Source organism: Strix aluco, chromosome 1 (assembly GCF_031877795.1).
Source record: "Strix aluco isolate bStrAlu1 chromosome 1, bStrAlu1.hap1, whole genome shotgun sequence".
NCBI classification, from domain to species: domain Eukaryota; kingdom Metazoa; phylum Chordata; class Aves; order Strigiformes; family Strigidae; genus Strix; species Strix aluco.
Genome location: NC_133931.1, coordinates 141,413,094 through 141,440,660, shown reverse-complemented (window position 1 = coordinate 141,440,660; position 27,567 = coordinate 141,413,094). Strand labels below are relative to the sequence as shown.

The 27,567-nt window shown below is 38.9% G+C and overlaps 1 protein-coding gene across 2 annotated transcripts in view; it reads left to right on the top strand.

Annotated features, from left to right (window-relative positions):
- JAZF1 (JAZF zinc finger 1) overlaps positions 1-27,567 on the top strand; it is a 201,307-nt gene that overhangs the window by 79,531 nt on the left and 94,209 nt on the right. The window contains exon 1 of one of the 2 annotated variants that reach the window (XM_074838086.1): positions 18,647-18,831. The exons of the other annotated variant lie outside the window; for it this stretch is intronic. Coding sequence (XP_074694187.1) covers positions 18,819-18,831 — 13 coding nt within the window. The 5' untranslated portion in view covers positions 18,647-18,818. Of the gene's footprint in view, positions 1-18,646; positions 18,832-27,567 lie in introns of those variants that run through there. 2 annotated transcript variants of the gene reach the window in all.

Here is a 27,567-nt window from a genome sequence, read left to right as displayed (position 1 = left end):
GGGCTGAAAGGGAAATCAAGGATTTGGGTGCTGCTGATGTTAGTATTGCATTTCCTGTTGAATAGTCTCCAGGTTTATATGTGTTTAAAAGGAAGAAAGCTAGCCTGCTGTTCTGCCACAGAGCAGGTTAGAGGGCAATATGAGGAAGTTCCATTTGATCTCTCTGCTCCCCCCATTTTCTCTATTCAGTAGCTCCGCCATGTCCTGTTCTTACTTTTTCTGAGGAAAAATGTGAGCTTGTTATATGTGAAAATACAATGCTCTGAGGATACAGCCAGTAGTGCCAGCAGTTCAGCAAATCTGAACTAACATATTTGGCTCATAATAGCATTTTCTTCTATAATATGGTTTCACTCCATCCACCCTCTCATAAATTAAGATTGTTTTGAATGGGATAGCTGTCATTTATGACCTTTTTGAGCTAGGGCAAATACAGTAAGTTTGTGCTAGCTGTTTAGAATGGGCAGATCAAGGTTGAACCATGGTCTTCTAATTTCCACACTAGTCCTGTCTCACTGAATGGTCTTTTTCTTATCTTCCTGTACTGTTGCACTTTCTTTCATGCTGACATCTTTATTTTGCATTCTGCTGAGAGAAGGTAATGATGAGGATCACATCATATTATTTATAAAAGGTCATTTCACCCCAGCTAAGAGACTTTACTCTCTATGTATTGTTGTTTCCAGACTCAGGAGAATGACTTAATTGACCAGACATGGAAATGGCCATTAGTCTTTGTCCTAAACAGATTTACCTAGACAACAAGGCTGGATTTAGTTTGGCAGTAGCCAAAACCATAAAGGTTTACACTATGGAAATGAGGTTGCTAGAAGGAGCTGAAGCATCTATGATAAACAAACTAATTTAAAGCTTCAGTGCTTGGCAAACAACTACTCATCAGTAGTTCTAACCGGAAAAATCTTGTGGAGGAATGTAATAAATCATCAAAATTAAATATGTTTTAATCAGATTTCTAATGAAAACCATAGAGGGTTCATTCATGGGCATTGCACAGTAGAGTGGGTCTCTGCAACAGTCTTCTTACAAGCACTTTGCTATTGAACAACACTGCAGAAATCACTATATGGCAAAACACCATAAGGTGCAAGAAACCCTGATTTATCCTGAATAGTTCATTTAAAAATCTCTTAAAACTGTAGTACATGTCATAGATCTTGAAGTATTGTGTGTTAAAGAAACAAATGAATATTTAATTGTTCTCTGCCTTGGGTTCTTCATTCAGAACATAAAGGAGTTTGCTGTAAGAGTTAGGTGCAATAATTAGTCTTCCAGGTAATTTTATTTTAAATTTAATTGCTTTTGTTGCCTCATATAGTGCTGGTGGTATGATATTAGGTAGAGTCCTAACGGAGAGCCTTTTATGGGACTCCGATTTTGACTGTGAGGTCTTTTACTTAACCTCAGGGTCTGAATTGTTGAAACATTAACACAGATTGCTTTCCCAAAATGTTGATTAGGTATTAGATTTGGAAAGAAGAAAGAAGCAGTGAAACAGAGCTTAATTATAATTCACTCTGCTGCTTCTTCATATTGTGATTTCATTGTTTCACTAGTTTTTTGTCACTGTGGTCTGCTAGAATAGACAAGACCTGAATTTTAAAACTTGAGTCATGATCCTTCTTGTCCCAGAGCTTTCATCATTTATTTAAGGGTATGAAAAAGAGATTGGTATTTTTTCCTTAGTGTATTGCTCCTAAAGCTGAAATGGTAAGCAAGAGAAGCGAGATAGAAAAAACCTGCTATGGCTTGTAGCATAAATATTCTGCAACCTTTCACATAGTCTAGGTGTTCAGCTTTCCCACTTTCCCCTAGTCTGTTTTGAAGTTGTTCTGTTTGGTGTCTCAATAACAATCTGGTGGCTTCCCATGTCATTCTGTAACCTAACACAGCTGGAAGCATGTCAGGGCTATTAGAAATCATAGGCAGCTTCATAATCTTGGCATGTGTGTCATGAGTGTTTGTCCCCCATCAGTATTCACATTCCAGCACCAAAAGGCTGAATTATTACAAGTGATTTGCAATGAATAGCAGTTTTGTCATTAGGTATTTGTTCGGTAATTACAGGAAGTGGATCAGGTCTGTGAAGACAGAGAAAGTGACTGAAAACAGATAATAGCTGGAACAATTTCTCAGTTTTAGTGGGGCTGAACATTCTGTTCTGCTTGCCTTTAAGAACAGGAAGGGTGGTCTTGCTGCATTTGCACCGTGCTAAGGAATGAAATGTTACTGTGTGAGCGTGCTGCTCGCAATGGAGGCTTCCACAGTACAGCAAACATATGGAAAAGCATCCCCAGGATGGCAGTCATGCTGCTGCAAAAGGGCTTAGGAAGGAAGAGGCTGCCAGAGCAGGCTGATGCCTGTTTTAAGGTTTTGAATGTTGCTCCTTTTGTCTTTATAGTTATGTTGCAGTAGGTCATGGGGGAGTAGAAGAGGAGAAGCCACATCAGGATCAACTCACCTTTGCTTCTACATTCTCTACAAAGTTTACAGCTAGAGGAATTAAGAAACCATGGAGGTAGTAATATGCTAAACAGTTTATTTCTCCCCCCCCCCCCTTTTTTTTTTTTCCTTCCATGTATGCACACATTTAATTACAGTAAATCATACCCAGCCCTTCCTGGAAGATGACAGCAGTTGATTACTTTCTTAGGTTCAATAGAAACAAGACCACTGTATCTCCTTCCAATAGCTTTTGAATGTGTTGGCAGGTGTGTGCTACAATTCAACTGTGCAGTTGAAATCTCAAAGATAGTAAGTTTCCAGAAACTTTATGAAGACTTTGGGGAATGGGGGAGATTATTGCCTCTGCAGAGTAAGTGACAGGGAGAACTGTCAAGTTTCCCTTTATTTGGCAGTCAGTTGATGTGCATGGAGTTCAAACAGGCCTGTTTCTGCCTGGCCAGTAACAGGCTTAGGGTTGCATTTTTAAAGCAGTGGGATGTCCTGAGGATGTCCTGGGGATACGTGTGGAAGCTGAGGATGGCATACACGGGATTTAGAGTGCACTGGCACTGGCGGGGAAGAGTCTGAGGACAGTAGAGGTAGTACTGTGAAAGGTAGGGTGGCCACTGAGGTGGAGACAGGAGGTATAAGTGACATACAACAAATCCAACAGAAACTGGTTTGGCTTTTCCTCATGTTCATAAAACAGTCGATCTTCTAACCTGAGTTTTGGGATAAAATCATATGGGTTCAGGTCAGAGAAGTTTTATTCTAGAAAGACCACTCTAGAAGCAGCTGTGGAGGTGCTTTTGAGAGGTAGTGACGAATGAATGCATAATTTGGCCTCTAGAGCAAGAAGTGGGGGATATTTAGTGACTTTAAAGTGCTGCTATTCTGCTATTAAGGGATACAACTATGCTGCACAGATTTGACACAGTACTTGGAAACAAATCATGGTGCTCTTCCCGTATAATTGCTGGAGTCTGCAAAGTGAGATTAGTGGTTATAGTCTTTCTTAAATCACTACTAAAGCTACTGGTTTTTGACTTACAGTTCCCTGGTTCAAATTATTTTGGAATCTCTAGATTACAAGTAACTTGCTAGATTGATGCTGTTTAATTAGTTTTGTATAAGAGAATTTGCAAAACAGTCTCTTGAGAACTGCTAGAGTATGGTTACAAAGGAGCTGAATCCATTAGGTCTAGCCCCAGTTTATGAGAGTTCACGGGGGTAAGGAGTAGTCATTACTATGAACGCATTTGTCAGCTTCGTAAAGTTTGTAACTACAACTGGCATTTCTTAACCTGTTGATATCTGAAAAGAGATATTATTTGTGACGCTTGTAGTTGGAGAGTTCAGGGTAGAGGAATGTAAACCACTTGATTAAGACCTGCTGTGCTAATTGTTTTACTCTTGGGGAAAAATACATTAATGTTTTACTTGAAAATATTTCCTTTAAAAATGTTAACTTTCAGAGGAATGTTGGATGACTTTAAATAAATAAACAAAATTGAGCTGTGATTACATCTTCTATTTGGCTCTCTAGTGCATGTATTTCAGTTTAAAATGGCTACAAATTGAATCTGAGCAACTTTTAGCTTTGCTTATGGTAATAATTGTATCTTATTCCTTCAGAACTTTTATGCAGCTGGTTTAAATAAAATAAATGCAGATTTCCTTTAATAGCCTTCCAATGTATTTAACTACTATTAGACTTTTCTGAGGCTTCTTGATGTGAAGTTCCCTTGCACCATCATTAATATAATTGCAACAGGGAATTACTGTATTTAGTGCTCTCTAAATTGTTTTAATAGGTTTGGAGTATGTGTTTGTTCTTCTTGAAACTCCATTTGAATTTCTAACTTCCTTGGGCACCTGAAGAGAGACTTAATAACTATGTAAGTCTCCTGAGGCATGATCCCAAGCTGATAAAAAAACGCTCACTGACTTTGAGTTTCAAACCAGACTGCTGTGGGAGAGTTCATTCTTTAGCTGATAGCTTTGCTAGCATTTTCGTGTGTGTCATGGTAACAGGTATGAGATTACTGAGACTGGAAACAGAGACCATACTCATCTGTTATCTTAGCTTTACTTCTGTAACATCTTCTCTGGGAAATAAATGTTTGCATTGTTCTATCCTGTGTCACGTAATCGGAATAAAATATATACACTTACTTTAGTAGTATAAAGGTTGTCTTGGGTCTGTTACAACTCAACCTGAAAACATGAAGTGTTGTAATGCTAGTGGACAAGGAGGGAGGAGTGAACAAAGGGATCTGGGAGTGAAAGACAGAAGTTTTTGTTGTCTCTGTGGCTTGTACAGCAGATGTCTAATTTGATTTCTCCTTTGTCTGTCTTACCTTGTGTCCTTTTAATAATTGTCTGCCCTGATTAAATTTGGAGTCTTGCACTCTGATATAGAGCAATGTTTTTGAAAGAAATGCTGGCAAGAAAGTTACAACTCTTCGAGAATGTGACTACTTTGGAAATTGAGATAATTTTAACCTTGGGCACCATATAATGTATTTATGTAACTATATTATTTTCTCAGAGATGAAACCATAGCTCCTTTATACAGATACTGAGAAGCATCATGTTGTGTCTCTGATGTGGCTTCTAGCTCCATAAAATTACAACTATGTGGTTTATAATGTGCATTTCTCTGTAATCTGTGTAGAACAGATTATTTGACTCCCCCTAAGAATATCTTGTACAGATGGTGGGTTATCTCTACATCATGATTCTTAAAAATGAAGTCTGTTGAGCATCCTAAAAGGTTTTCTCATTCCTAAGAAGGAGAGTGGATGGTGTCTGTAGAACTGGTTGTGTTTGCTCATTGCTAAATTCTCCAAATCAGCTATTTGAGGTATTAAACTTAAAAGAAACCCCATATAAAAGAGAAAAACTATTTCATGCGGTATTACCTCTAGATGACTTTGAAGAAGGGTTAATGAAGTTCTTTCGTATGTAAAACTTACCAAATATATATATAAAATAAGTTATAAAGGACTACAGATAAACTTTTTTTCTCCATAGTCTTTTGCATTACAATGGAATTCAGAGTTTTGACTTCTGTAGGGGCTTAACATGTAAGCTGTAAAAGAAAATTAAATCCTAGGAATATATGTGGGAAACGGAGGGGGAAGAGTGTGAAAATAAAATCCAGAAAAAAAAAAATGACCAGCTGCATAGAGTAGTATCTGACATTTCTGTTAACACAACTCAGAATGTTGTCACTTACTCCCTGAAACATTACATTTTCCTAAACAAGTTACCTTTGAGACATACTCTAGCATCTCTAGGTCTGTATCACAGATCTGCCTTTTGAAAAGTAGCAAAGAAAAATGGCTAATCACTTGAACAATTTTAAGCTCATTGTGCTGTGTCCATTAAAACAATTTCCAAAGTGTTAAACTCCATGTTTCAAAAGCTGATTAACAAAGCACCTAAGTGCTTATGTTAAAACACCATAACCAGATTCCATTGCTAATCTCATGGAAGACTGGAAGTGCTTTTTCACTGGTGTTCCCCAACTACTTCTGCAGTTGAAGACACTTTGTATCAGTTGGGTTCCTACTGATTCTTATCACTGTCAGGTTAGTATGTATTTTTAAAGGTAATAAAAATAATTTAAATATCTCATTGCTGTCTCCCTATCTTGATTAGGTATTTATCTTCATCCTTCTTCTAAAATACTATGCAGTCATCATGTTTAACACATCTAAAGCATGCTGTCACCATGATGACATCCTTGCTAGTGGTCTCCAAGGAGTGCCACTGCTCTCCAGTCTCCAAACAATCTCCAGTGCAAATAGAGATTGCTGGAACATACCCATTTGCAGTATGTTCATAAAGAAAACAAGCTGAAATGAGGTATTGTTTATATGGCATCTTTTGCCTATGTAGAAGTTAGGCGTGTGTCATATGGATGTGGAGCGGGACATAACATGGCAAGATGTCTAATGGAAATCGGATCAATGTCCCTAATAGTGAAAATTCCAGTAATGAACCTTTCTGAAGAGAACATAAGCAGGTCTAGTGAAAACACTTTATTCATGTAGGGTGTGTGGTCTTGTGACTTCCACAGCTGCTTGTTTTCTGAGCCACTGGTAAAGCAATGCAAAGTGGGACCACTCTGGATACATCTGTCCTCTGGTTTTATGTGAAACAGTTGCGATCTGATTGTTTGTTGACAGCAGGTATTTCCATCTTTGCAATGATTCATGAAACCCTGCAGTTGTCTACTGAGAGCCTTAAGACAAACCATTTAAACTCAAAAATGCTTTGCTGAAAGATGTCATAATCCTGTACTGAAGAAAGGTATAAGGCCATGGCAGGAGTTTAGGCAGCTGTGGCATGCTATCGTGAACCGCATGGAGGGGTTAAATATATGGACTTTCTCACTCCCACAGAAGTGGTTCTGTTGAATACCCAGGAAGTGGAAAATGAGTGGAAAGTATGGAAGTGGGACAAAACACTATGCAAAAATCAAGGTTGTGATAGCTGATGGGCTCACAAGATTTATGGACATACTCATATATCTCAGTGTTTGTATTAGCCCGCTGTTATCCCTGATGATCATTTCCTTGACATTATTTTTTGGGCTACTTATTTCCTGTTCCTTAATAATGACATGCTCTCATTTTCTTGCAAGTTCTCATCTGCATCACCTTTCAGTGTGAAATCACTTAGCACAAATGTAAGCAGACATAAAAATTTTAACTTTAATCTTAGTTGAAAGTTTGAGTGAATTCTGACTCAGAAGGAAGCTTGTTCTCAGAGGGACTGCCACTCTTGTCCTCTCTTAGCCACAATGTATTATGTATCAGAGGTCTTGTTTTTGCGTCATGAACTTTTCACAGAGCAAATTACCATTTATCTGAGGCTTCATAGGGTATGGTTCCTGCACGCTTCATTTTATCCTGGCTGGTAAACTCAGTAATGACAAATTAATTGCTTCCATTTTTGGCTGCTTCGCTGGAGAGGTCTGACCCCAGAGTCCTTTTGCATGACAGCAGTAATATTCTGAAAAGTAAAGTCTCTGTTCTGTTTCTGTAGCTGTGGCCCAGTGCAGCGTACCTATTTTCCACTATGGCAGCTATTTCAAGAGTTGAACTTTTACTACACTGTTACCACTATGCTGCAGTGCTGCCTGGCTTGCAGTTTGTGGAAGGCAGGGCCTGATTTCACAGTGCAGCCTACGTCTGTCTGCCACTACTGCCGTGATTATTTCAGAGAGTGGGAGCATCTGATAAGGGCGTTCTCTAACTTCATCTTCTGTGTTCTTCTGCCAGTGCTGTCATCATGGCCTGACAGCCCAAAAGATGAATGTAACGCATGACAGGGATTCTAAAAACACGTCTTCAGTCCTATTTGTACCTAGTTAACCAGTTTGACTCAGTTTTTCTTACACTGTTTTCACTTCAGTATCTGTCTATCTGAGTTATTTGATCTCAGAGCCTCTATTGTTTACCCTCTTATCATGTACATTACTCCTTAAAGGCAGTGAGATTAAACTGTGTGAAGAAGGGTTTCAGAATCAAGCCATTTGTTCTTCTAAGCTTATGCCAGAGGCTATAGCATAGAAAACAAATCAATCTTAATAACTATCTAAAATACCTGGAAAATTGTTTTGTAAATACTTGTTCCTTTCTTATATCTCTTATTTTCTGAGTTCATTTTTGTTTCGAATACTATTGCTCACTCTCTCACATCCTACCCAGGAAACAGCAACAAAGAGACAGTTTTCCCTGTGACATGCAGAAAATTATCCCTATCTATAGCATGCTGTAAATTGAATTTGCATAGTTACATTCTTTCCAAACTCAAGATGGGGAAAGTATCAAACCAGGAACAGTTTTTCCATAATTTGTTCTGCAGTTTTGAGTTGGTATGATGTACTTGTGATTTCCAGAAGTCACGGGAAATGAAGGAAAAATCTTAGGCTCAGCTTCAAATTACTTTTATGAGTTAAATTTGGCTTTGCAAATTTATTAAATTCCAAAGGCCTTTTTTGTCCCCCCATTTGTGTTCTTATCCTAGACTCCAGCTCTTGCACAATGTTACTGTACCTTTTGTTCCTGTCCAGCATTTTATCTGGCTTATCTCTAAGGTCTCAAAAGACTGGTTGCTCATCTAACAGGCGAGCTGCTCTCTGTCCTGGCAGTATTTGAGAGTTCAGATGTCTGGCTTGTCTTTTGGTGAAAGTACCTGTTCATTTGGCAGGTCAAATACAGATCCGAATTTTGTTATGGAAGATATTTTTTGTTGGTCTTCAGATTTCCTCTTAAATTAAAAAACTGCTGCATAGCTACTTATAAGCAGGTTGGAGGGGGGAGAAAGAGAGAGACAGAGAGAGAACACATTAGAATGGGTAAAATAAACAAGAGTTATAGCAGTTCTCACGTACAGCAGTATTTTCTGGTTGAGCTTGGAGCCAAATGCCAGTAGCTTGTCGGGTCCACGAAGTTCCAGGCATAGCGAGACTGCAGCAATCATGCTTGAACGTACCAATTCCTGAAACTGGGAGTTCTCCCAGAAACAGTTGTGAGATGTGGCTGGGGGTAGGTGGGAAGAAATGCTGCTGCTTATCCACTGAAGTGAAAAGTTCCTTATGGCCCGATATTGCTGAGAACATGGGATACTGCTACCTGGAAGATGCAGCAGTCTTCTGCGACTGGTGTTTTCACGAGTTCTGTTTGTTTTGGTAGGCTGACATTCTTAGCTTAAAATTTCTTGATGCTCTTGAGCTAGTTTTAGGAGCGTATACATTTTTAGGATCTTTTTAAAGGTTTTGTCTGTGTGTGTGTGTGCAGTCAAAATATACAAATAAATAAGCTGTTAAAATACACAACTAAACTAAGTGTTAAAAGCATTCTTTTTTAACTGAAGCAATGATTTCTGCAAAAACAAAAATTTTTTTTCCCTATTGATTTCTGACTGGCTGACTTAAGTGCTGTATTGAAGTTGAGTACTTTTCTGAAGAATGTGCCATAATTTTACAATTACAGATATAATATAGTTCCTAGCTAAATCTCTTCATGCAGCCAAAAATCCTATTTAAAATACTACTTCCATATCAGTCTGTTCCTGCCCCACACACACATTTTCTTTCATTACTTTCATCCTTTACAGCCACCACACAGGTGGATGGTGGCAAATTCTGTTCTGTCGCAAATTATTTGGGAACCTCATTAAAGCATTAAAATGAACAGGACTTGTATTAAAAGGAGTTCAGTTGATCCTGATATTGCAGAAGTAGTAGTGCAGCTGATTATGATGACAAAATAAACATCAGATGAGATCAGAAAATACGTGCATCTTAAGAACTTCCTGCCTTTTGGTCTGAACTGATTGCCCTTTGTCAACTCTGTACTTCAAAGAACGCTTCAGATGGTTGTATGGAGGTAGCTGAAATTATGGGTGTTGCAAGAAACAAACTGAGGGAGCAGTCAAAAAGTTAAAGGAAATTTGGAAAAACAGATCAAGAAGTAAATGCAGATGGTGCCAGAGACTGACACAACCTAAGATGGGAAATTCTGAACTGGGAAGAGTTTAGTTTTCCATTTCAGATATTGGCTTCTATTAAATAGATAATGTACAAAGTTATCTGTCAGGTTATTCTCTCCACTCTTGTTTCAAAGTAAAGGAAAGGGGTTAAAGAAATACATGGAATAACAGAAGAAAGAAAAGTTCTGCTGGATAGTATCTCCTTCTGTGTTCATGTTGTCAAGATGCTCTTGTTTTGTCAGTAAGGCTGTTTGTTTCTGATAGTTCCTTCTATACCGGTTCAGCAGATAACTTTTAAAATACCAAGCCACCTGTGATCTGTAAAGAAATTGCACTAAGACCTCTCAATGAACTTACTTTTTCTATTTCAAAAAATGTTTTTAATTCTCTGTCTCTCTCTTTCTTTCTTCTCCCTCCAACCTGCTTATAGCAGCTCTGCAGCAGTTTTTTAACTTAAGAGGAAATCTGAAAACCAACATTTTGTTATCTTCCATAACAAAATTCGGATCTGTATTTGACCTGCCAAATGAACAGGTACTTTCACCAAAAGACAAGCCAGACATTTGAACTCTCAAATACTGTCAGGACGGAGAGCAGCTCGCCTGTTAGATGAGCAAACCAGTCTTTTGAGACCTTAGAGATAAACCAGACAAAATGTTAGATCATTTCCACTTCTAAACCATTTGGACTGGCGTTTCTGTCTTCCATGTCTGCTTTTGGACACGTTCTTTGTTTATAATTTTAAATAAAAATTTCCATGTGATTTTTAAAGAAAATTAGGGAAAAAATGTGTTTTCCTAATGTTAAAGAAAGGATACCCATTTCATTCAGATGATCCATATCTCTGTTTTGGAGCAAGTTTTAGAATTTAACAGAGGGCAAAGAGGACTTTTTTTTAATTAAAATGATTCAAATTTGGCCAGGTTACAGGTGTCTGAAAATTGTTCATGGTTTTAGCCTAGTAGATGTTTGTTAAGAGATTGTAAAGAAGCAAAAGTTTCTAAAAATTTTTGGGGTTTTTCAAAGGCTGTTTGTTGAAGAGATTGAAAGGTGACTTCTTTGCAACTCTTCTTGTAGGCTGCTGGAGTCTCTTGGGCTCCAAGTATTGGAAGAGAGAACTGAAGGCATTGTTTCTTGTTTCTTTGTTTTCATCTGACCAAATCATGCATGTAAGCACAAACTGCCTTTATGGACTGCTGACAGGTGAGGAGAGGAGAAAAAGTTTTTCAAGCTTGGGTATAAAGGAAATGGAGGTCCAAGGCCAAGGTTTTAATGTAATAATAGGGCTTTTCAAACCACGATCTTTGAGCTTTGTAGGCCCATAGCTTCCAAACTCAATACACAGTCTCGATAGGTCAAACTTGTGAAGTTGGCATCACTGGGATAAAAATCTAGGAATCTGATTTTTCACTTGACTGATTTCCAGATCTGTCAAACTGAGGTCTATATATATTATATAGATAGTCCGTTAGAATACAGACTATCTCTTATTAGTAACTATGAGTTTTCTTACTGAAATTAAAATTTACTTTAAAAAAACCCAACCCAAATAAAAAACCCCAACAAAACTACAGACCTGGTTTCAGATGTGTATCTTATATTACCTGGTATCAATACCAAAACAGATTTAGAGTTATGTCTGATAGTTGATTCTAGTGGTCCTTAGAATCTTACCTCCTATTTTTTTATGCATGCAAATGTATAAAATATGATAGTATTTCTAGCTTGTGTGTGCCTCATGTAGTAACTGCGAGGTCATCAACGATGGTGGGTTGTTTTCCGCACTAGAGCATCAGTCACCAGAAAAACAGCTCTTAGCTTAAGAAGTCACTTGACACAAGGAACACACAAATGAGTTGTGTATCTGTTCTGTCATGAAAACTCTTCACGTTTAATTGTGTGTACTCAGTGAGAAACAGCTTATATTCATTGCTTATCAAAGAATAGTTCTTAAACTGAGCAATACACGAACTGATTAAAAGAACAATCAACAGTGCATTTTTCAAAGTCTTTCAAAGTCTTCTAAATATCGTATTTGATTCCCTTGGTTTTACATTAAACTCATCACTTGAAGGTATTTTTTTAGTCACACAGTGTAAGAACACTTCAGGATTTTGTGGCAGATGAAAGTTTATAACATAAAACATAAATCTCTGCACACACCCACACACCCTCCAATACAAAATAAATGAAAACTGAAGGTTAGATGCAATAACACCCATTACTTATGCAGACGTATCCATAACAACTATACTTACCTCAGTGCTTTCTGCTCAAGGATGATGAGCCTATATATACACTGTTTTTTCTCATCAAGGCGTACTGTAAAAGCACTGTAATTGGAAACAGTCTGACAGAAGCCTTCCAAGTCTTCATCTTGGCAATGAATCTGGCTGCAAAGTGATTCTAGTTGTATGAAGCATTTGAAACTGTTTATCTCTTGCTGCTGGTATTCATTGATTTGTTTGTATTTCTTCAGTGTCTTCTCTAGGCCTATAAAATTCTCTGCAGTGCTTCAGCAGCCATTTTGCCAGGAACATGACAGTGAACTCAAACTGAGTGCTTCTTTTTGATTTTCAGGGTGGTAGTGGTGGTTTTGGGTGTCATCCTCCCCACCCACCCTGATCGCTCTGTTTTGGTGGCTCCAAGCACTTGTAGATCATTGAATGCTTGGATGCAGGCAGCAACTAGTGTTATATACATTGGCAGGGTAGAATCTCTTGCATTTTCTCCCCAGTGTTGTACCTTACAGCTTGAGTTGTGTCTTTATTTACAGTGGTACACTGTAGAGTGTGACTGTATCAATACTACTGGTAATAATGTGGCAAATGGCATTTTGTTTTTGTTGGAACTGTGAAAAGTGTGTTTATGGCAAGATTTTTAAGTACAGTTATGCTCACATCTCACTGTCTGTAGGTACTCAGCTGTGCCAGCAAATGTAATGTAGCATAAGGAATCTCATTTAATTTTATCCACAGCAAACAGAAGAAGGGTTGAGGCATTAAAAAAAAAAAAAAAAAAAGGTGAGTTGAGCAAAGAAATGAGTTTGTCAGGGCTGTTAAGCAGTCTGTGGCTGAGCTTGAAATGGAACTTGTAGCCTTTGATCCTAGCCAGTGCAGAACACTCACTCTGTTATTTAAAATTTGACCCAAAATTAACTTTGGTACTTAATCATTTTCTTTAAGATAAGCTTTACCATTAGTGATGGTAGGCTAAAACAATACTTTGTGTGCAGTGTTTTTCCAGTTGCTTGGAGATAATCCTTTTTCATCTTTGCTTTAAACCTGGAGGAATGAAGCTGCTCCTTGTTATACGAAGATCTTTATACCTGGACAGAAAACAAGATCTAGAATGTCTTGGTTATGCTGCAGACCAGAACTGTGTCTGGACTTGCTGTAAGAAACAGAAAAAGATCCAATATTCTATGTCATCTCCTAATCTGTTGATCAGAGTCCATTAAATTCTCATCTGCTTCACTTCTTAGGGGTCCGGTCTTAGAGATATGTGGCATAGCTTGTTACTGTCCCCCATGTCCACTATTCCAGACAATGTGCTAGCTAGTAGGCTCCCTTCTTGGTTCATGTCAAGCATAACTGGAAAAGTCACTGTGGTTCTCTTACTGATGGCATCCCTTCAGATTTCAGAACATGCTGCTCTTCTCACATTCAGAGTCCAAGTCTCAGTGAAAGCACTGAGCAATAATTGCAGCTATTGATCATCATTAGCCAGAGAATTCAAGGGCCCTTTAATGGTCATGGCAGATACTACAATGTTCCTTTCCCCTTCCACTTCAAACCTGCTCTTAAATAATCAGGTCTAGTGTACAGTGGAGATGTAATTTGCATAGGCAATACAGGAGGGGAATTACAGCTGCTGTTGAGTTGTAGAAAAAATAGTCTACTTTCCTTTTTGGTAAATTAAGTGATCAGCTGGAGATTGAGCGCCATTTGACGTCATATGAGAAAAGAAACTGATTAGAAATGACCTTTTTCATGCCTGTGTAAGGAAGAGCTAGTGTGTGGATTCCCCAGACCCCTAGTTAGCATGCTGATCCTTTTTACAAATACCTCAAACTGCATCATCACTGATAACTTGACATGCATTAATAGCAACTGGGAGATGAGATCTGGACATGTTCTTCAACTCAGGTTTTTGTCTTAATTCAATTCAAAAACATCACATAGAATATAAAATAATCTTTTTAAGAAACAGAGTTAAAACCTCTTGTTAAGAGGTGAATTTTTTCCTCATAGGTCTTACTGGCATGATCTGTTAATTAAATAGTTCATACAGGTCTTTTCCATCTCCTGTAATAGAAACTAAATTTGAAGCAGCTATTTTACAGCTGTCTAACATTCTCAGGAAAGCCTTGCTACTGCCTGATGCTGTGCATTGAAAAGAATTTATGATCTTGGTTCCTTTGCAGCTGGAGTGGCTTTTAATATTGCAAAACATGCTGATTTATAATCTTAGCTGGGCTGTGGAGAGAAGGCCATTTATTGCATGGACATGGAGAATGGACTATTGTCTTTCTAGCAGACACTACCTCAGGCTGCATCATGACTGTAGTGCAGTCTGCCTCCTGTCACCCACCTCTGTCCTAGTCCACTGATGATTTAGACTGAGGGATGTTAGAGCATGTTGTACCTTCCTGTGCCTGCCTTCTACAGCCCACTCCACCGGATTTCTTTCTGTTGAAGTCAGATTGCAATAGGTTGTTGGAGTACTTGGGTCTTGTTGTCCTGTATTGGAATGATAGGTCAGTACATGCCTTCAGACTTGGAAGCTGGAAAGTGTTTAAACCAGTGATATAACAATAGAAAAACTTACATTTTGACTGCTCATATTGAAATTCTGCGTACCAAGGCAATACAAAGGGCATATTTTGGCAGCTGTCAGTCTGGTACATTTGTTACTAAATTTAGTAAAGTGTTTTCCAAGTATGTAAAGGAGAAAAAGGTAGATCTAATTAGAAAAAAGTGTAAGCAAGGCTCACCACCTCATCAAATTGGCAAGCTTGGCTTCTGAGCTGATGCAGTGGAGAGCCTCTGGTAAGGAGTGTCTGAAGCTTCTTATGATTCAGCCAAATTGTAGGACTCTGTTATCCCTTTCAAAACAAAAACAAGAAACCTTCAGCCACAGCACTGTACATTAGTACTTGGCATGGACAAATTTCAGCTAGCAGTAAAAGCAGTCTTCTTTAGATACTTTTGTTTGTTTTTATTTCAACTCGCTTCTCCTCCCCAGAAAGAAGAAAAGTTATTAATGTTTCTGGCTTCAAGGGTGGTGCTGACATGGGAACCCTGGAACAATATGCAGCTTTTTCTTTGTTAAGGGGCTTTTCTAAGCATCTTGTCTGCAGTTCGTTGGCAGACAGACAATGTCAGTCTCCCACTGAGGTAGTTTGTTTAAGGTGTTTATTTCCATACTCTAATTCATGCCACCTTCCCCACAGTTTTCTGTCATAGAAGATGTTTGTCTTCATTTTGACTAGGCTATTAGGTAGTCTACTGACTGTAGTGAAAAGCTTTAGAGCTAGAATAAATTACAGAGGAGTTACTAGGCATTTTTCTGCTTCTCACTGCAAATCAATACCACTCTGTAGAGCAAGGGATGAGCACACTGCATTAAGGAATGAATATTAAAAGCTGCTAAAATCCAAACTGAATGGAGAGGGAGATATTTCACTTAGTAGATGTATTTAGAAACAAGAGTAGGGAATAGAAAAAGGTTTATTGGGAGGGGCAGGGAAAAATGCTTTGGGGGAGGAGAGTATTCTTGGTGGTGGTCTTAATTTCTCTTGTAATCCAGCCACCACACTTATTTACTCCATGTTGGTCCTGAATACAAAGAGAGTTCAAAGCAACTTTAGTTAAATATTGTGAATTAATCCCAGCAGGAATGCAGTTACATTGTCCTAATGCTGATATGCAAGTGTCTGTTGAACCTGGAGAAAGATTTGCTTGCCAGTTGGATTCTTTCATTAGTTTGTTTAGAAACAGCAAACCAAACAAGCTCTTCTTCTGAACAAGTACCCTTTTAATAGGCCATACCTTTTCAAAGTAAGTGTTCGATGGAAACATTTTAAAGAGTTTGGTTAAACTTTTTAAGCTATTTCTTTAGAAGAGAGAAACAGACTACAAATGGGAAACTATCTGCTGTTTCATGTAGTAGCATACTTGGAAAGGTGATGTTATTTTTCTAATACTATGTGCAATTACATTTGTAAGATAATTATTGAAATATGTTCCGAAAAAGAATTATTTTTAAAGTTGAAAGTGTCTTCCTATTGACTTGGTAGTCTTTTGGGGCCAAATTATTTAATGCTCTTTAGAGAATTTTAAAAAAAAAACTCCAACAGAGTAAGTAACAGCATAGCTGAATAAACTTTGAGCCAAATTCATCAGTTTAAATTGTCCTTAAATTCGCATCAGAACCTTTATCTGCTAAATGTCTCCATTTTATCATATGCCTTAAATAATTTTGATAAAGTATGCTGTGCTTTTTATGTCATAATTGGCTGTTGATCAGAGGAAGAACAGTACAGAATAAAAACAATATCAAGATTTATTGCTGTAATAATGGATAATGCTATCAACTTCTAACAGTTAATTGCTGTTTAGTAGTAACAATAGTAGAATTTAGAAGGTACTAAAACATCATTTTAGGAAGTAATTTTTTTTGTCAGCAATTAAATGTAAAATTAGCAGCTGGATTGTTTAGAAGAATGTGCCTCTCTGAGATACAGGAAAGGTGTGTATATATACTGCAGATATTTATGTATCACGATCTGAGAGGGCCTTGCTTGAGTTTTCAACATCACTGATGTCCTCCTTTCCCCCCTACCTGTTTCCAGGTTCTTGATTCTAATGAGTTGTAATACATAAGAGCAAAAGAACTGATGTTTTGGTGATTTCTGAATAATCCATTTTTCAAATGGCTACAGACTTGTAAATACAGCAAATTTAACACTGTTTCGAAAGAGCAGTACTACCTTCTGAAGTTGTACTGAACTAGGAGTGAGGCATTGCTTGTCTGCATTCTTTTCTATCTTACCCTAACTTAAGTAAAACAGATTTTTAACATATCAGTGCATTTATTAGATTGCTTGATCCTCTTAGGTGTTCCTGAGCAGAAAATGAGCCTTCTCTGCTGAGAAGCCTTTCCAAGCTCCACTTGTATGAACCTGGAGCACCATTTTCACCTGCCAGAAGCGCAGTGCCCTTCTGTTGCTTTTTATTACATGAAACGTTAAGGAAGTACAGATGCTTCAGCTTAACGTGAATGTTAGGCAAAACTGTGAAAGCTAAAGAATTACATGTAATGTTTTGTGAGCTTTTTTAGTGAATAGTCTTCCTGTTGTCTTCATTGTATATACTTTAACGGTAAGTTATTAGCTTTGTATTCATTGGTGTGACTATTTGATTAATAAATCTATATTCAAATTCTATGTGAGGGCAAAGAGAGTATTATAATTTTAAAGGAATCGGTGTACTTACTGCATTTCCTTTGTGTTCACACTGGGAAACTCATTTTTATTTGTGGAACACAGCATGTTTTTGATTGGCATAATAAAGTAAAAATAGAATGTGTAAGAACATGTGTTGGCCTTAGAACATCTTTATTAAGCTCATTGATTTCCTTAAATCTCTACTTAATGTCAACATTTTAGGCTTATCTGAATTTATTTTCTATTTTAAACGTATCATTCACGTTTTCTTTTTTTCCCCTGCCTTAAGTCTTGTCTTTAAGAGACATTGAGGCTTAGCTTAAATCAATGTAATTTGGGGTTTCTCTACATCAGAGCTATTGGAAGTAGAAAAAGTATCTCAGGTTTGAAGGAAAGAAACAGCTAAAGAGTGACATCCTTAGTATTTAAGCAGTGGATAATACTGTAAGTTCTAACAGGAATGTTTTAATGGTACCAAGTGGCAAGAAAGGCTGAGGCTGCTGCATGCCCCACTCTCCTGTGAAGGTGAACCAGTTTATCTGCCACGTTCATCAGGGAACCCGTTCTGTGTACCCCATTTCAAAACAGAGTGGCCCGCAGTCACAGAGCAGGGGCCTCCATGTGGCACTTGCAGTGCCCCATGTTTCCATGGTGGGTTGTCACACTCCCGTTTCCGCAGTCGCTTGCTCTGACTGCTCTGGCTTCACCTGACAGAAACAAATGTTTACATTATTTTTATTATTGTTGTTGTTATTGTTACTGATATTAAATGTGGTACCTCCCTACCATCCTTCCCGTCACCACTGGCGTAGAGCACCTGAGGGGCTATGTGCCTGCCAGAAACGGCAGGGGAAACACCGCGGCTGCCGCCGGCGCCTTGTGCGGAGAAAACTCGGGACGGTGACAAGGGGCTCGAACCCCCTCCTGTTGCGGGAGGTGAAATAAGGTCTGTCGAGCGGCAGCCGCCGGCCTCTCCGCACCTCGGCGGGGCCCGGGAGGGGAAATGGCGGCGGTGGCGGCCGGGGCTGCTCTCCCGCTGCCGCCAGGCGGGGGCGCGGCGGGGCTGGGCGGGTGGCAGCGCCCTGCCCGCGCCTCTCGGCCCCTGCACGGCAGGGCGGGGGGGGCTTGCAGAGACTGTGGTAAATCCAGTGCGAACGGATCCCTGTCACTCTAACGGCCCGGCCTCGGTGGTGTGTCCATCACGTCAGAGCTGAATGTCTCGTTTCTGCGAAGGCTTCTGCGAAGGACTGGTACGAGGCGTTTCTTTGCGCTTGTGTCTCCCCGTGAAGGAGTGGCCGCCGCTGCCCGTTGTGGGAAGGGTGTTTCCACTCCCTGTCTGGTGGAGTTAAGAGTTAAAAGCGACTTTCTGTGAATTACAGCTCTCCTGCCCCTGCGGATGACACGCCAGGGTGAGTCAGCGTGTGGAAATCGGCATTGGGCTTAATGATGAGGAAAAAGTCATTTGACCGTGCTGAAAACTTGGAAGTTTTCTTACCGTGAAAACTGTCACAGCACTCCCTGGGACAGAAGATGTCTCCTCGCATCCCTCCACAACCCTGAGTTCATGAGTGGTTGTGTGAGGGCAAAAGCTCAGTTTTATCTTTGTGTTATATCAATTCAGACCATTGTGGTGAGACTGCGAATGACAGGGTCCAGTTTCGATCAAACTTCACCTCTTCCCTGCTCTGCAAACTCTTGTTCTCTAGGAGCTGGACTGAGGTAGCCTCAGTGGAGGGCACCAAACCACTTACTGCACTTGGCTTCCAGTGGCTGGAGATAGTGGAACTGAAGTGTTAACTTCAGTGTGGGAAATAATCTATTTCACCTTTGCTAGTTCTCAAGAGAAGACAATTTGAAATTCTTTCAAGAACAGATATCAAAGGCACAAAACTGCTCCACTGTTAGTACTTAAGGGCAAGCAAAATAGTCTTGTTGCTCAAGGTTGATGGTTAACAGTACTTTAAAAATTTTGTCCGTACCAGCCCTTGTTATTCCAATGGTTGAGTGTTAGACTTTTAAAAGGTGGGGTTTGGGATAACTATTTTTATTGAAGGTTATTGTCAATTTGTTTGCGGAGAAGTAGATTTTTCATCTCACGGTATTAGGTTCACATGTGTGCATTGTTTTCAGTGATGATGTCTTCCTCTTGGAGAGAGGGACAACTGCACCCCCTACTCCCTGCAAGGAATGTACTGATATAGGCGATGTGTATGTATGTGTTTCTTGTTCCCCATGGGGTATGCTTGTTGTTGGATGTTTCATGTGTAGCACTGGTGACAAATGTGGAGTTGCTCATAGTCTTGGATAAGGCACATTGGTGGTAAAATTATTTCCAATGAAATAAAATAATTGTGTAAGACACAGTATATCCAAATGCATTTTGGGAAAGACATTTCAGGAAATAAAGGTTATGTGAGCACCTGGCATTCTTCTTCAGCTCATTCCTGTCCTTGTTCCACCGCTCTCTGGCTACACCAGGCATGGTTGCCATCTTCTGGAGGGAGCTTCTCTGGAGTAACACGAAGTAATGATGCCATTTCCTTCTTCTTTACAAGAAATTGCTTACTTTTATACATTCCCTGATCCTGTCAGCAGGAAGTGAAGATAGGAATCCAGTCTGTCTCCTACAAGACAGTGCAAAGTAGTAGCCTAGAAGATAACCTTATAGCAATTTTAGTGATTCACAGGAAAAATATGTATTGTTCCCTTCTAATACAACCCTCCCTCAAAATAAACCAAAAAATCCTGCAACCACTGTTTGCAGAGGAGTGAAGACACAGTAAATAACTTACAGTAAAAAGCTTTCCTTTTTGATTCCTGGTAAAGATGAAGAGGTTTAACTTGTAAAATACTAGCTGCGCTGCCTGTAGTGGTTCGTTTTAGTGTTTCCAGCTAAAATTAGAAGTGGCCTGTTTTCAATGACACTTGAAAATTTAGTGCTATGTTGATAGTCTGAAATGGAGATCTTCTGACATTGCAAATGAAATATGTGCCACTGCAGTTCAGTTGTGGTTTAGCTGGCTATGGAGTTGGGATATAATCATATTATTTTAACTCCTGGAGATCATTACTACTTTGGGAAATAAAACCCTCAAGCATCAGAACTGTCAAGATATATATTTTGAACTTTTATTTAAAGTAATACTAGGTTTTATTTATTTTGGAATGTTTAGCCGGGTTTTCATTATTAAAACTAGATGAGAACAAGGGTTTGAGTATTTGAGTAATAATAATAAAAAGGCAAAACACAAGTCTATAAATTTTCTTTTTTTTAATAGGATAACTAGCAGGTTTTGAAATAACTGCTTGCTTTATGCAAAACTGTTTATCCTAGAATATAGATTTAAGCATGCACTTGCCTCACAGGCTTAATTTGAAAAAGCACAGACTTGTGGTTTATGTAAAGATTGCTCTTCTACTACTGGTTACCAAGTTTTGCCCAAAAAAGGTCAAACCTCCCAATGGATTTACCCAGGCCAGGCCTGAGTTCTCATAGAAACCGACTAAACCCTCAATCAATCCATTGCCAACTCCAAAAATTATTTCCTGGTAATTTTGGCAAAATGCTGAATGCAAGATGAATGCTCCTCATTTTTCTTTTTTGTCAGCTTCCAAATGTAATGGGTAATGATATGTATGACCTTAGAGAGTGGAGAAATGTGTGAATTTTGGAAACGAGGTTTTTGACTGAACACCCAGAAAATCTGCATGTCTGCTCTGGAAAGCACCCGCCAGCTCTTTTCCCTCCTTTCTCTACAGTCTGTCAGCGCAGGGAATGAAAAACGCTTTCGCCAGCAGACATCCCCATACCAGCTCACCTCGGGGGTGGGGGGTGGGGATCGCAGCAATGCAGGCAAGAGTGTTTTTATTGGCCTCAGTTGTTATCTGGGGAGGTGATACAACTATGGCAACAAGCGGAGTCCTTCTGAGGTGCTCTTGCTGTGTCCCCATTAGACGGCTCTGCCAACATCGCTGTGGTGTTACCGCTCGTGCGGCGGGCACCAGCTGTAGTCAGGGCCTACAAAAGGGATTAAAAAGACCATAGTGCCAGTGCGTGTGTTTGGGGGCATTGCTGCGTGCCACGAAGGTGGTTTTATCATTGTTTCAGTATAGAATAATATCCTTACATTTTGGACTTCTTTTCCTCTTAATTAATTTTGGGGGCCTTCCCCAATTTGGGTGAATTACAGGTGAGTGCCTTTCCACAGTATATGAGTTTTTAAAACTCTCAGACAAAAGAAACATTGTAGTGTGGTGCGGAATGAAAATACTCATTTCATTCTTGAAATGGGATAATTTTAGAGATTACTAATAATATATGTTATGTCCTGTGTGCTTGACTGTTAAGTGTGAATGGGCCTTTTATTTAACACTCTCCAGTGGCACCTCATGAGATTATTTGACTTGAATTAAATGTTGGGAAATTCTGTGAAAATGGCATTCTAATTTTTCTCTATTTCAAGCTTCATTAAGTATATTTGCACTTAGAAGTTGCAAGCAAGATATTAACATTTCAAATGCTTAAAAATTGACTACGTCTCACAATTTAAAAAGTAAAATAAAATAAAGTAGCAGCAGACTTTTTTTTTCCCCCTCCTTCTCTAAGGGACCTTTCCAGCACTCTGCTGATCTGTTGATTTGATTAATGAATATTTTAGTTATTAAAAGTAACCATTAATTATTGCATTAGGTTGCAGCAATAATTGTATGTTTCAGATAAAAACTCATTAACATAACTGGAAAAGCATCACAGCACATGAAGTGTACTTGCAGTTCACTACATCTGAAAGATCACGAGATGCCTTTATGACATTTGTAGCTCTGCAGCTAGTTACCAGCAATTACGTTCCGTTTGAATAGAAATTAAGTATCTGATTTACAGCATTACTTTTTATATTGAGACATGAGCTACCGAGAATATTATGAGGATGTCTGCAGTCACGGTGCACAGTAATATTCTCTTGATGAATTAACGGTTATACCCTCCTACACAGCTCCCCGCTTTGTAGTTGCTGCTGGAGTTTTGGTTGGGTTTTTGGAGGAGGGGTGCATGGGAGATGGCTTAAAAACTGATTGATCAGGTGCCATCCCTTCTGCCAGAGGCAACCACCAGCTGTGGGTGGTAGCCTGTTGTTTAGCTGTGCCAAAGGTCTGAGGAGGCCCACGTGGACTGGGCTGTATGATCAGCACCGCTTCTGATGGGACCAGGAAAGGATACAGCTTGAATTTCTCTGCTGAGAGAGGATGCTAGTTGTGCTCGCCTGCTGGAGTGAGGAGCTTTGGGAAAGTGACAAGAATGCAGGCTGGCAGGCAGAGAGCTCACATGCCTTGTGAGGATGGGAAGGGAGCTGTGATGTTCCTCACAGGCTACATATGACCTTCAAGCTTCCCACTGAGAACACTTACAGTATATGATTTATTTTTTTTTTTAAATCTCTTCAATAAAGGATTTCACAAATTCTGCACTTGGTTTACAGTACTGTAGATTGTTGTCAAGCAAGAAAGCAACTCTTAGGGCAACCTCAGGCAAGTTCTGGTCAACCAGATTGCCTCACTGAGGAACAAAGAAACAGATCAGTTGCTTGATCAGTCCACTATCTCGCAGTTAACCTAGCATGCTTGATACTATCCAACCTTGGTTAATGCAAATTATTTTGGTGACAGAGGAATGGAAAGTTCTTCTAATTTGTGGCAAGGGAAAACTTCTTAAGGCAGTAAATTGTCTGTAATAAGGACCACAAGAGTAGCAAAATAATTTATTTTCAAATAAACAGATGAAGGCATGACTAAGTTGATCAAGTGTTTGGGTTGAGAACTTCTGTTCTTATTTGTGTGTTGTGTTATTTATGGATAATATATGGCACTAGAAAGTTATGCATACTCTCATTTTTCACTTTAATTGCCTCTTTGAAGACAGCATGACAGATCCAAAGGTTGCTTTCAGCAACTGAGGAGCACTGTGGTCACTTACTAGTGTGCAATAATTAACTTAATTGCAGAAATTAGAACATTTTAAAGATTCTAGATCCATGATTGAACTCCATGCTTTCTTTCTCTTTTCCCTTGTCCATATCTGAAATATCTTTTTCTTACATATGGTTATATCACAAATTTTTTTTTTAAATGAAAGATATTTTCAGAAGATTTGCAAATCCTTCTGTTTCCATTTACTTAGCTTTTTGGTTTTTAAATTAAAAACTGAAAATGCCAAATGATCTACTCAGTTGTGTTGTTGAGCTACCATTTTAACCTGAAATCCTTTTAGTAATTATGTATTAAATTAGTACATGTGGAGCTGTAATCAGAACCCTATTTGGCTGGGCAATGGGAGGTAAGGGATGGCCATTACTTCTAAGAGTTCGTAGTCTGAATTAAATAGTGGCAGCTTGCAAGGATGTAACAGGATTGTTCAGTAATAGTGTCACATAGAAAAATGTTCTACTCTTCTGTTTGCTTATATAAAAAACATTCTACTCTCCCGTTTGCTGTAAGACCAAAGCACAGATTTGTTTCTGTATAGGTTATCTGAAATACCATATATACCTTATCACCCAGCAAGATACCATTTTCTCATATGACAAAGCTCTGAGTTCTTGTGTCTCGCAGAGTTTGCGTTGTAAAATGGAGTTTCACATGTGCTGATTTGCAGCAGTGAATGGATGCTGTTGGTTGTGGTGTTCTTGGAGGTTTTTGTGCTTTAATTTTCAGCAGGCTGCTTTTGAACTTCTGTGACCCCCTTTTTTATACAGTCCTTCTTGCAGTAATGTCCTCTGACTGCTTCTTACAGGTTCTGCAGTTGTAACACTCTGGAGTGGTGTCCCTGGGATCAGGGTGCATATCCTATGAAGAAGCAGTTTTTACAAATTCCTATTTTCTTCAGGAACTCCCATGAAGACTGCCTCGCTTCCTTGTGAGGGGCGCCTGTGTAAAGAGGCTAGTGTGTGCTAAACCAGGGTGTTAAGTCAGCAGATGCTGCTTTCTATGCCTTCCAGCTGCCTGTTGTGCATTCCCAAACTTGTTGCCTTTATTTCCTGAGGCAGCTTTCATTTAAATAAACCTGTTCGATACTTGGTTTTGCTAACCACTTGCTTACATACCTAATACGTAATTTGCCGTTGTTAAGATTAATGTGAACTTCTTTGTGCTTGCAGGCTTTAGAAGTCCACAGTAGTTTAAACTTTGGACTGTGACCTATGATACTTTACCTTGGCTTTGGACTCCGTTGTCCTTGTGTGGTAATGCAGCAATTGCAATCAATCAGTTGCTGAGTGGGAAGTACACAGGCCTGATTTGAGCAGCAGCAGAGTGCCAATAGAGCACTGTCAGCCCGATAGAGCTGTCTCCCCATGGGCCAAAAAGACTGCAGTTTCATGACCTTCTTGTGATATTTATGTGGCCTGTGTTTTTCAGGGTTTTTTTTCATGGCTTCATGCACTTAGAGCAATTTGATGGGGGAAATAAACTGTTTGCAGCTGAGGAATTTTTGCAAGTCTGGGATAGACCAAACAGGGAGAATTTTATACTAAAAAAATATCCTGAAGCCTCTAGTGTTTACTGAAACTGAGAAAGTTTAAATAAATACAGTAATTTCTTGTTTGTACTTACCTGAATGTAGCTTTCTTAGTCATCTATCTAATGAGAGCTTAATCTGGAAATATGCAAGAGTGTGGTACCTCTATTTCACTCTTTTTGATAAGTGCATCTCTGTGGCATTTAACACCTTGATCTTGGAAAGAACTTAAACTTGTGAATAAGTGTTAAAGGTGTTCCTGAAGTCAGGTAGGTTTGAAACTGTTGCAGAATCATGGTATTTATCCTCCAGTGTTCTGTCTTTGAAGTGTAGAGCATCATCTCCTTTTTGGAGAAGAGGGAAAATTTTTTTCTATTAAAGATGTAAATAAGGGACTGAGTTAATATCTGTAAAATCATAGTCGTCTGTGATCTTACTCTTTAAATTAATAAGAAGACCTGAATAACACTGCATTTGGAATTGAAACTGTGAAATTCATAATGGCTTCCTTGTAATGAAGGTTTTGAACGGGGAGTAGTTTCCAGTAACATTGAATTTATCTCTTTCTGGCTTCTTAAGCTACATCCATGTAAGAACAATTGCAAACTTTTGAGGAAGCCAACAGAAATGTTTGTCTTGGCATCATTAGTGAAGCAAGCTAGTTTCAAGGGAAGTGTAGGTTTTAATTAACTAGCTGAGCTGACTTATATCAGCCAGTTTCAAGGCCAAGTGAAATACAAGACAGGCACTCTGCAAACCTGGTGGTGGGCGAGCAGAAGGTGTGTACAGATGTTCTGACAAAGCCAGTTGTGAGTCTGGGGGACCTCTGTGTTGGCGGTTCACTTCAGTGTGATCTTGCACAAAAAGGTGAAATTATCATAAACATCTCTGAGTAATTTGGGAGACAGATCATACTCTAAGTTCTTGGTCCTTGTAAATATGAGTTTTAGTGCTATTAAAATTCTTTGCAGGACCATTATATTCATAACATTTGAGGCATTTTGCTACTCTTTTCGAGATTAAACAGGAAAAGAAATAACGCCCTTGGGTTGGCAAGGGGAGTTCTGTCTTTTTGCTTTTGTTGCAACTGTTTAACTTAAGTAATGGTATGGCTGATAGAAGACATGTTTTTCAAACGTAAGTCTTTTTAAGATAGGGACACCCCCACCCACCCACCCCAAAATGCAGTATTTACAACATCAGTGAAATCTATTGGAGGGTTACAGCTACCGAAAAATATTCACAATCCAGTCACTCCATTTGTATTTGAACAGGGATTCATATGTCCTTCATTAGGTACCTGAACTCTTGTCAATCTTGACGTCAACTTCTGCCTGTTCAGTGGTGGCACAATGGGGTAAAACCAGCACTGGCCACTTCATATTGAAGATGTTGAAGGGTAGTTTAAGTTTTACCTCCTTTAAGTCATTATTTTTTCTTCTGAAACTATCTTTACCACCTTGCTAGTGGTAGTGACCTTTCCTAGTCCCTGGAAGAAAGAAAGCTTGCGCTTGTAAAATAATGCCACTGGAATTTGTTAGCACTTTTCTATGTGCCCTTTATAAGGTGAAAAGTGATTTTTCACAGTGATTTAAATGCAGGGACTTTATGAAAGTGAAGTTCTAATGTGAAGTTGCTTATGATAACTTTCTTGTAACTTGTAGGGCAAAACTTATTGCACAACTATATAATAACAAAGATGTGGCATGTATTTTTGTACAGAAATACTCATGTAGAACAAAGTTATATAACTGATGAAGACTGACTGTACTTACAGATGATGTGTATGCCTTTTTTATTATTTGATCTCTTTAAAATACTTCACCAGGTTAGGATTTTGCTTTTTCAAGCTGCAAGTTATTTCTGTGTAAGAGTGAGGTGATTTAGTAATTGTAGCTTGGTTCAATAGTCAGTGATTCATTTTGTTAGAACATGGTCCACAGAAAATGCATGGCTTCGTCTGAGCAGTTCAGAGATGGTAGAGTGCAATTTATGGTCTTAGCCTTAATTGCACACTCAAAGTACTTGTCTGGTTGCCCAGTATGAAACAGGTTGTGGATGTGAGAAATTGGAGGTGTCTGATCTTATCGATGATTAGCTGAGTAACTCTCTTGTGGATGTTAGCACCCACACTTCACTCTTTTAATAGTGAGGTGGTGGGACCCAGAACAAAACCCTGAGGTAGTTCATATGCAATGAAAAATTCATTTTAATAATATTTCATTAAAGAAAAAGAGAAAAAAACCAGGGTTTCCAGAATCTTAACACCATAGTAAAATAAGAGGACATAGTTAAAAACCCCCACAGCATTACAGAAAGTATGTAGTGCTTTTCTTCTTCCTGCTGTGGAATGAAATCAGTGGAACATAATGCTTATGAGAAGAGATAAGTAATGAAGGCAGTGAATGTTGCAGCAAAACTAATGAAGTAGTGAGTCTTTGATAGCCCGTGTTAATTCAAGAAATGAGGGTAACTAGTTAAAGTAATGCTAATCAACAGGTCCCTTCAAAATCTGTAGTTGTGTACGCTATCTGGATATTTTTCTTCTAAGAAAGGGAGCTCAGATCAGTCCTAAGTTGTACTGCTTAAATACTTTTCAAGAAAAAGATTTGTCATCTGTGAGTGTTTAATTCAT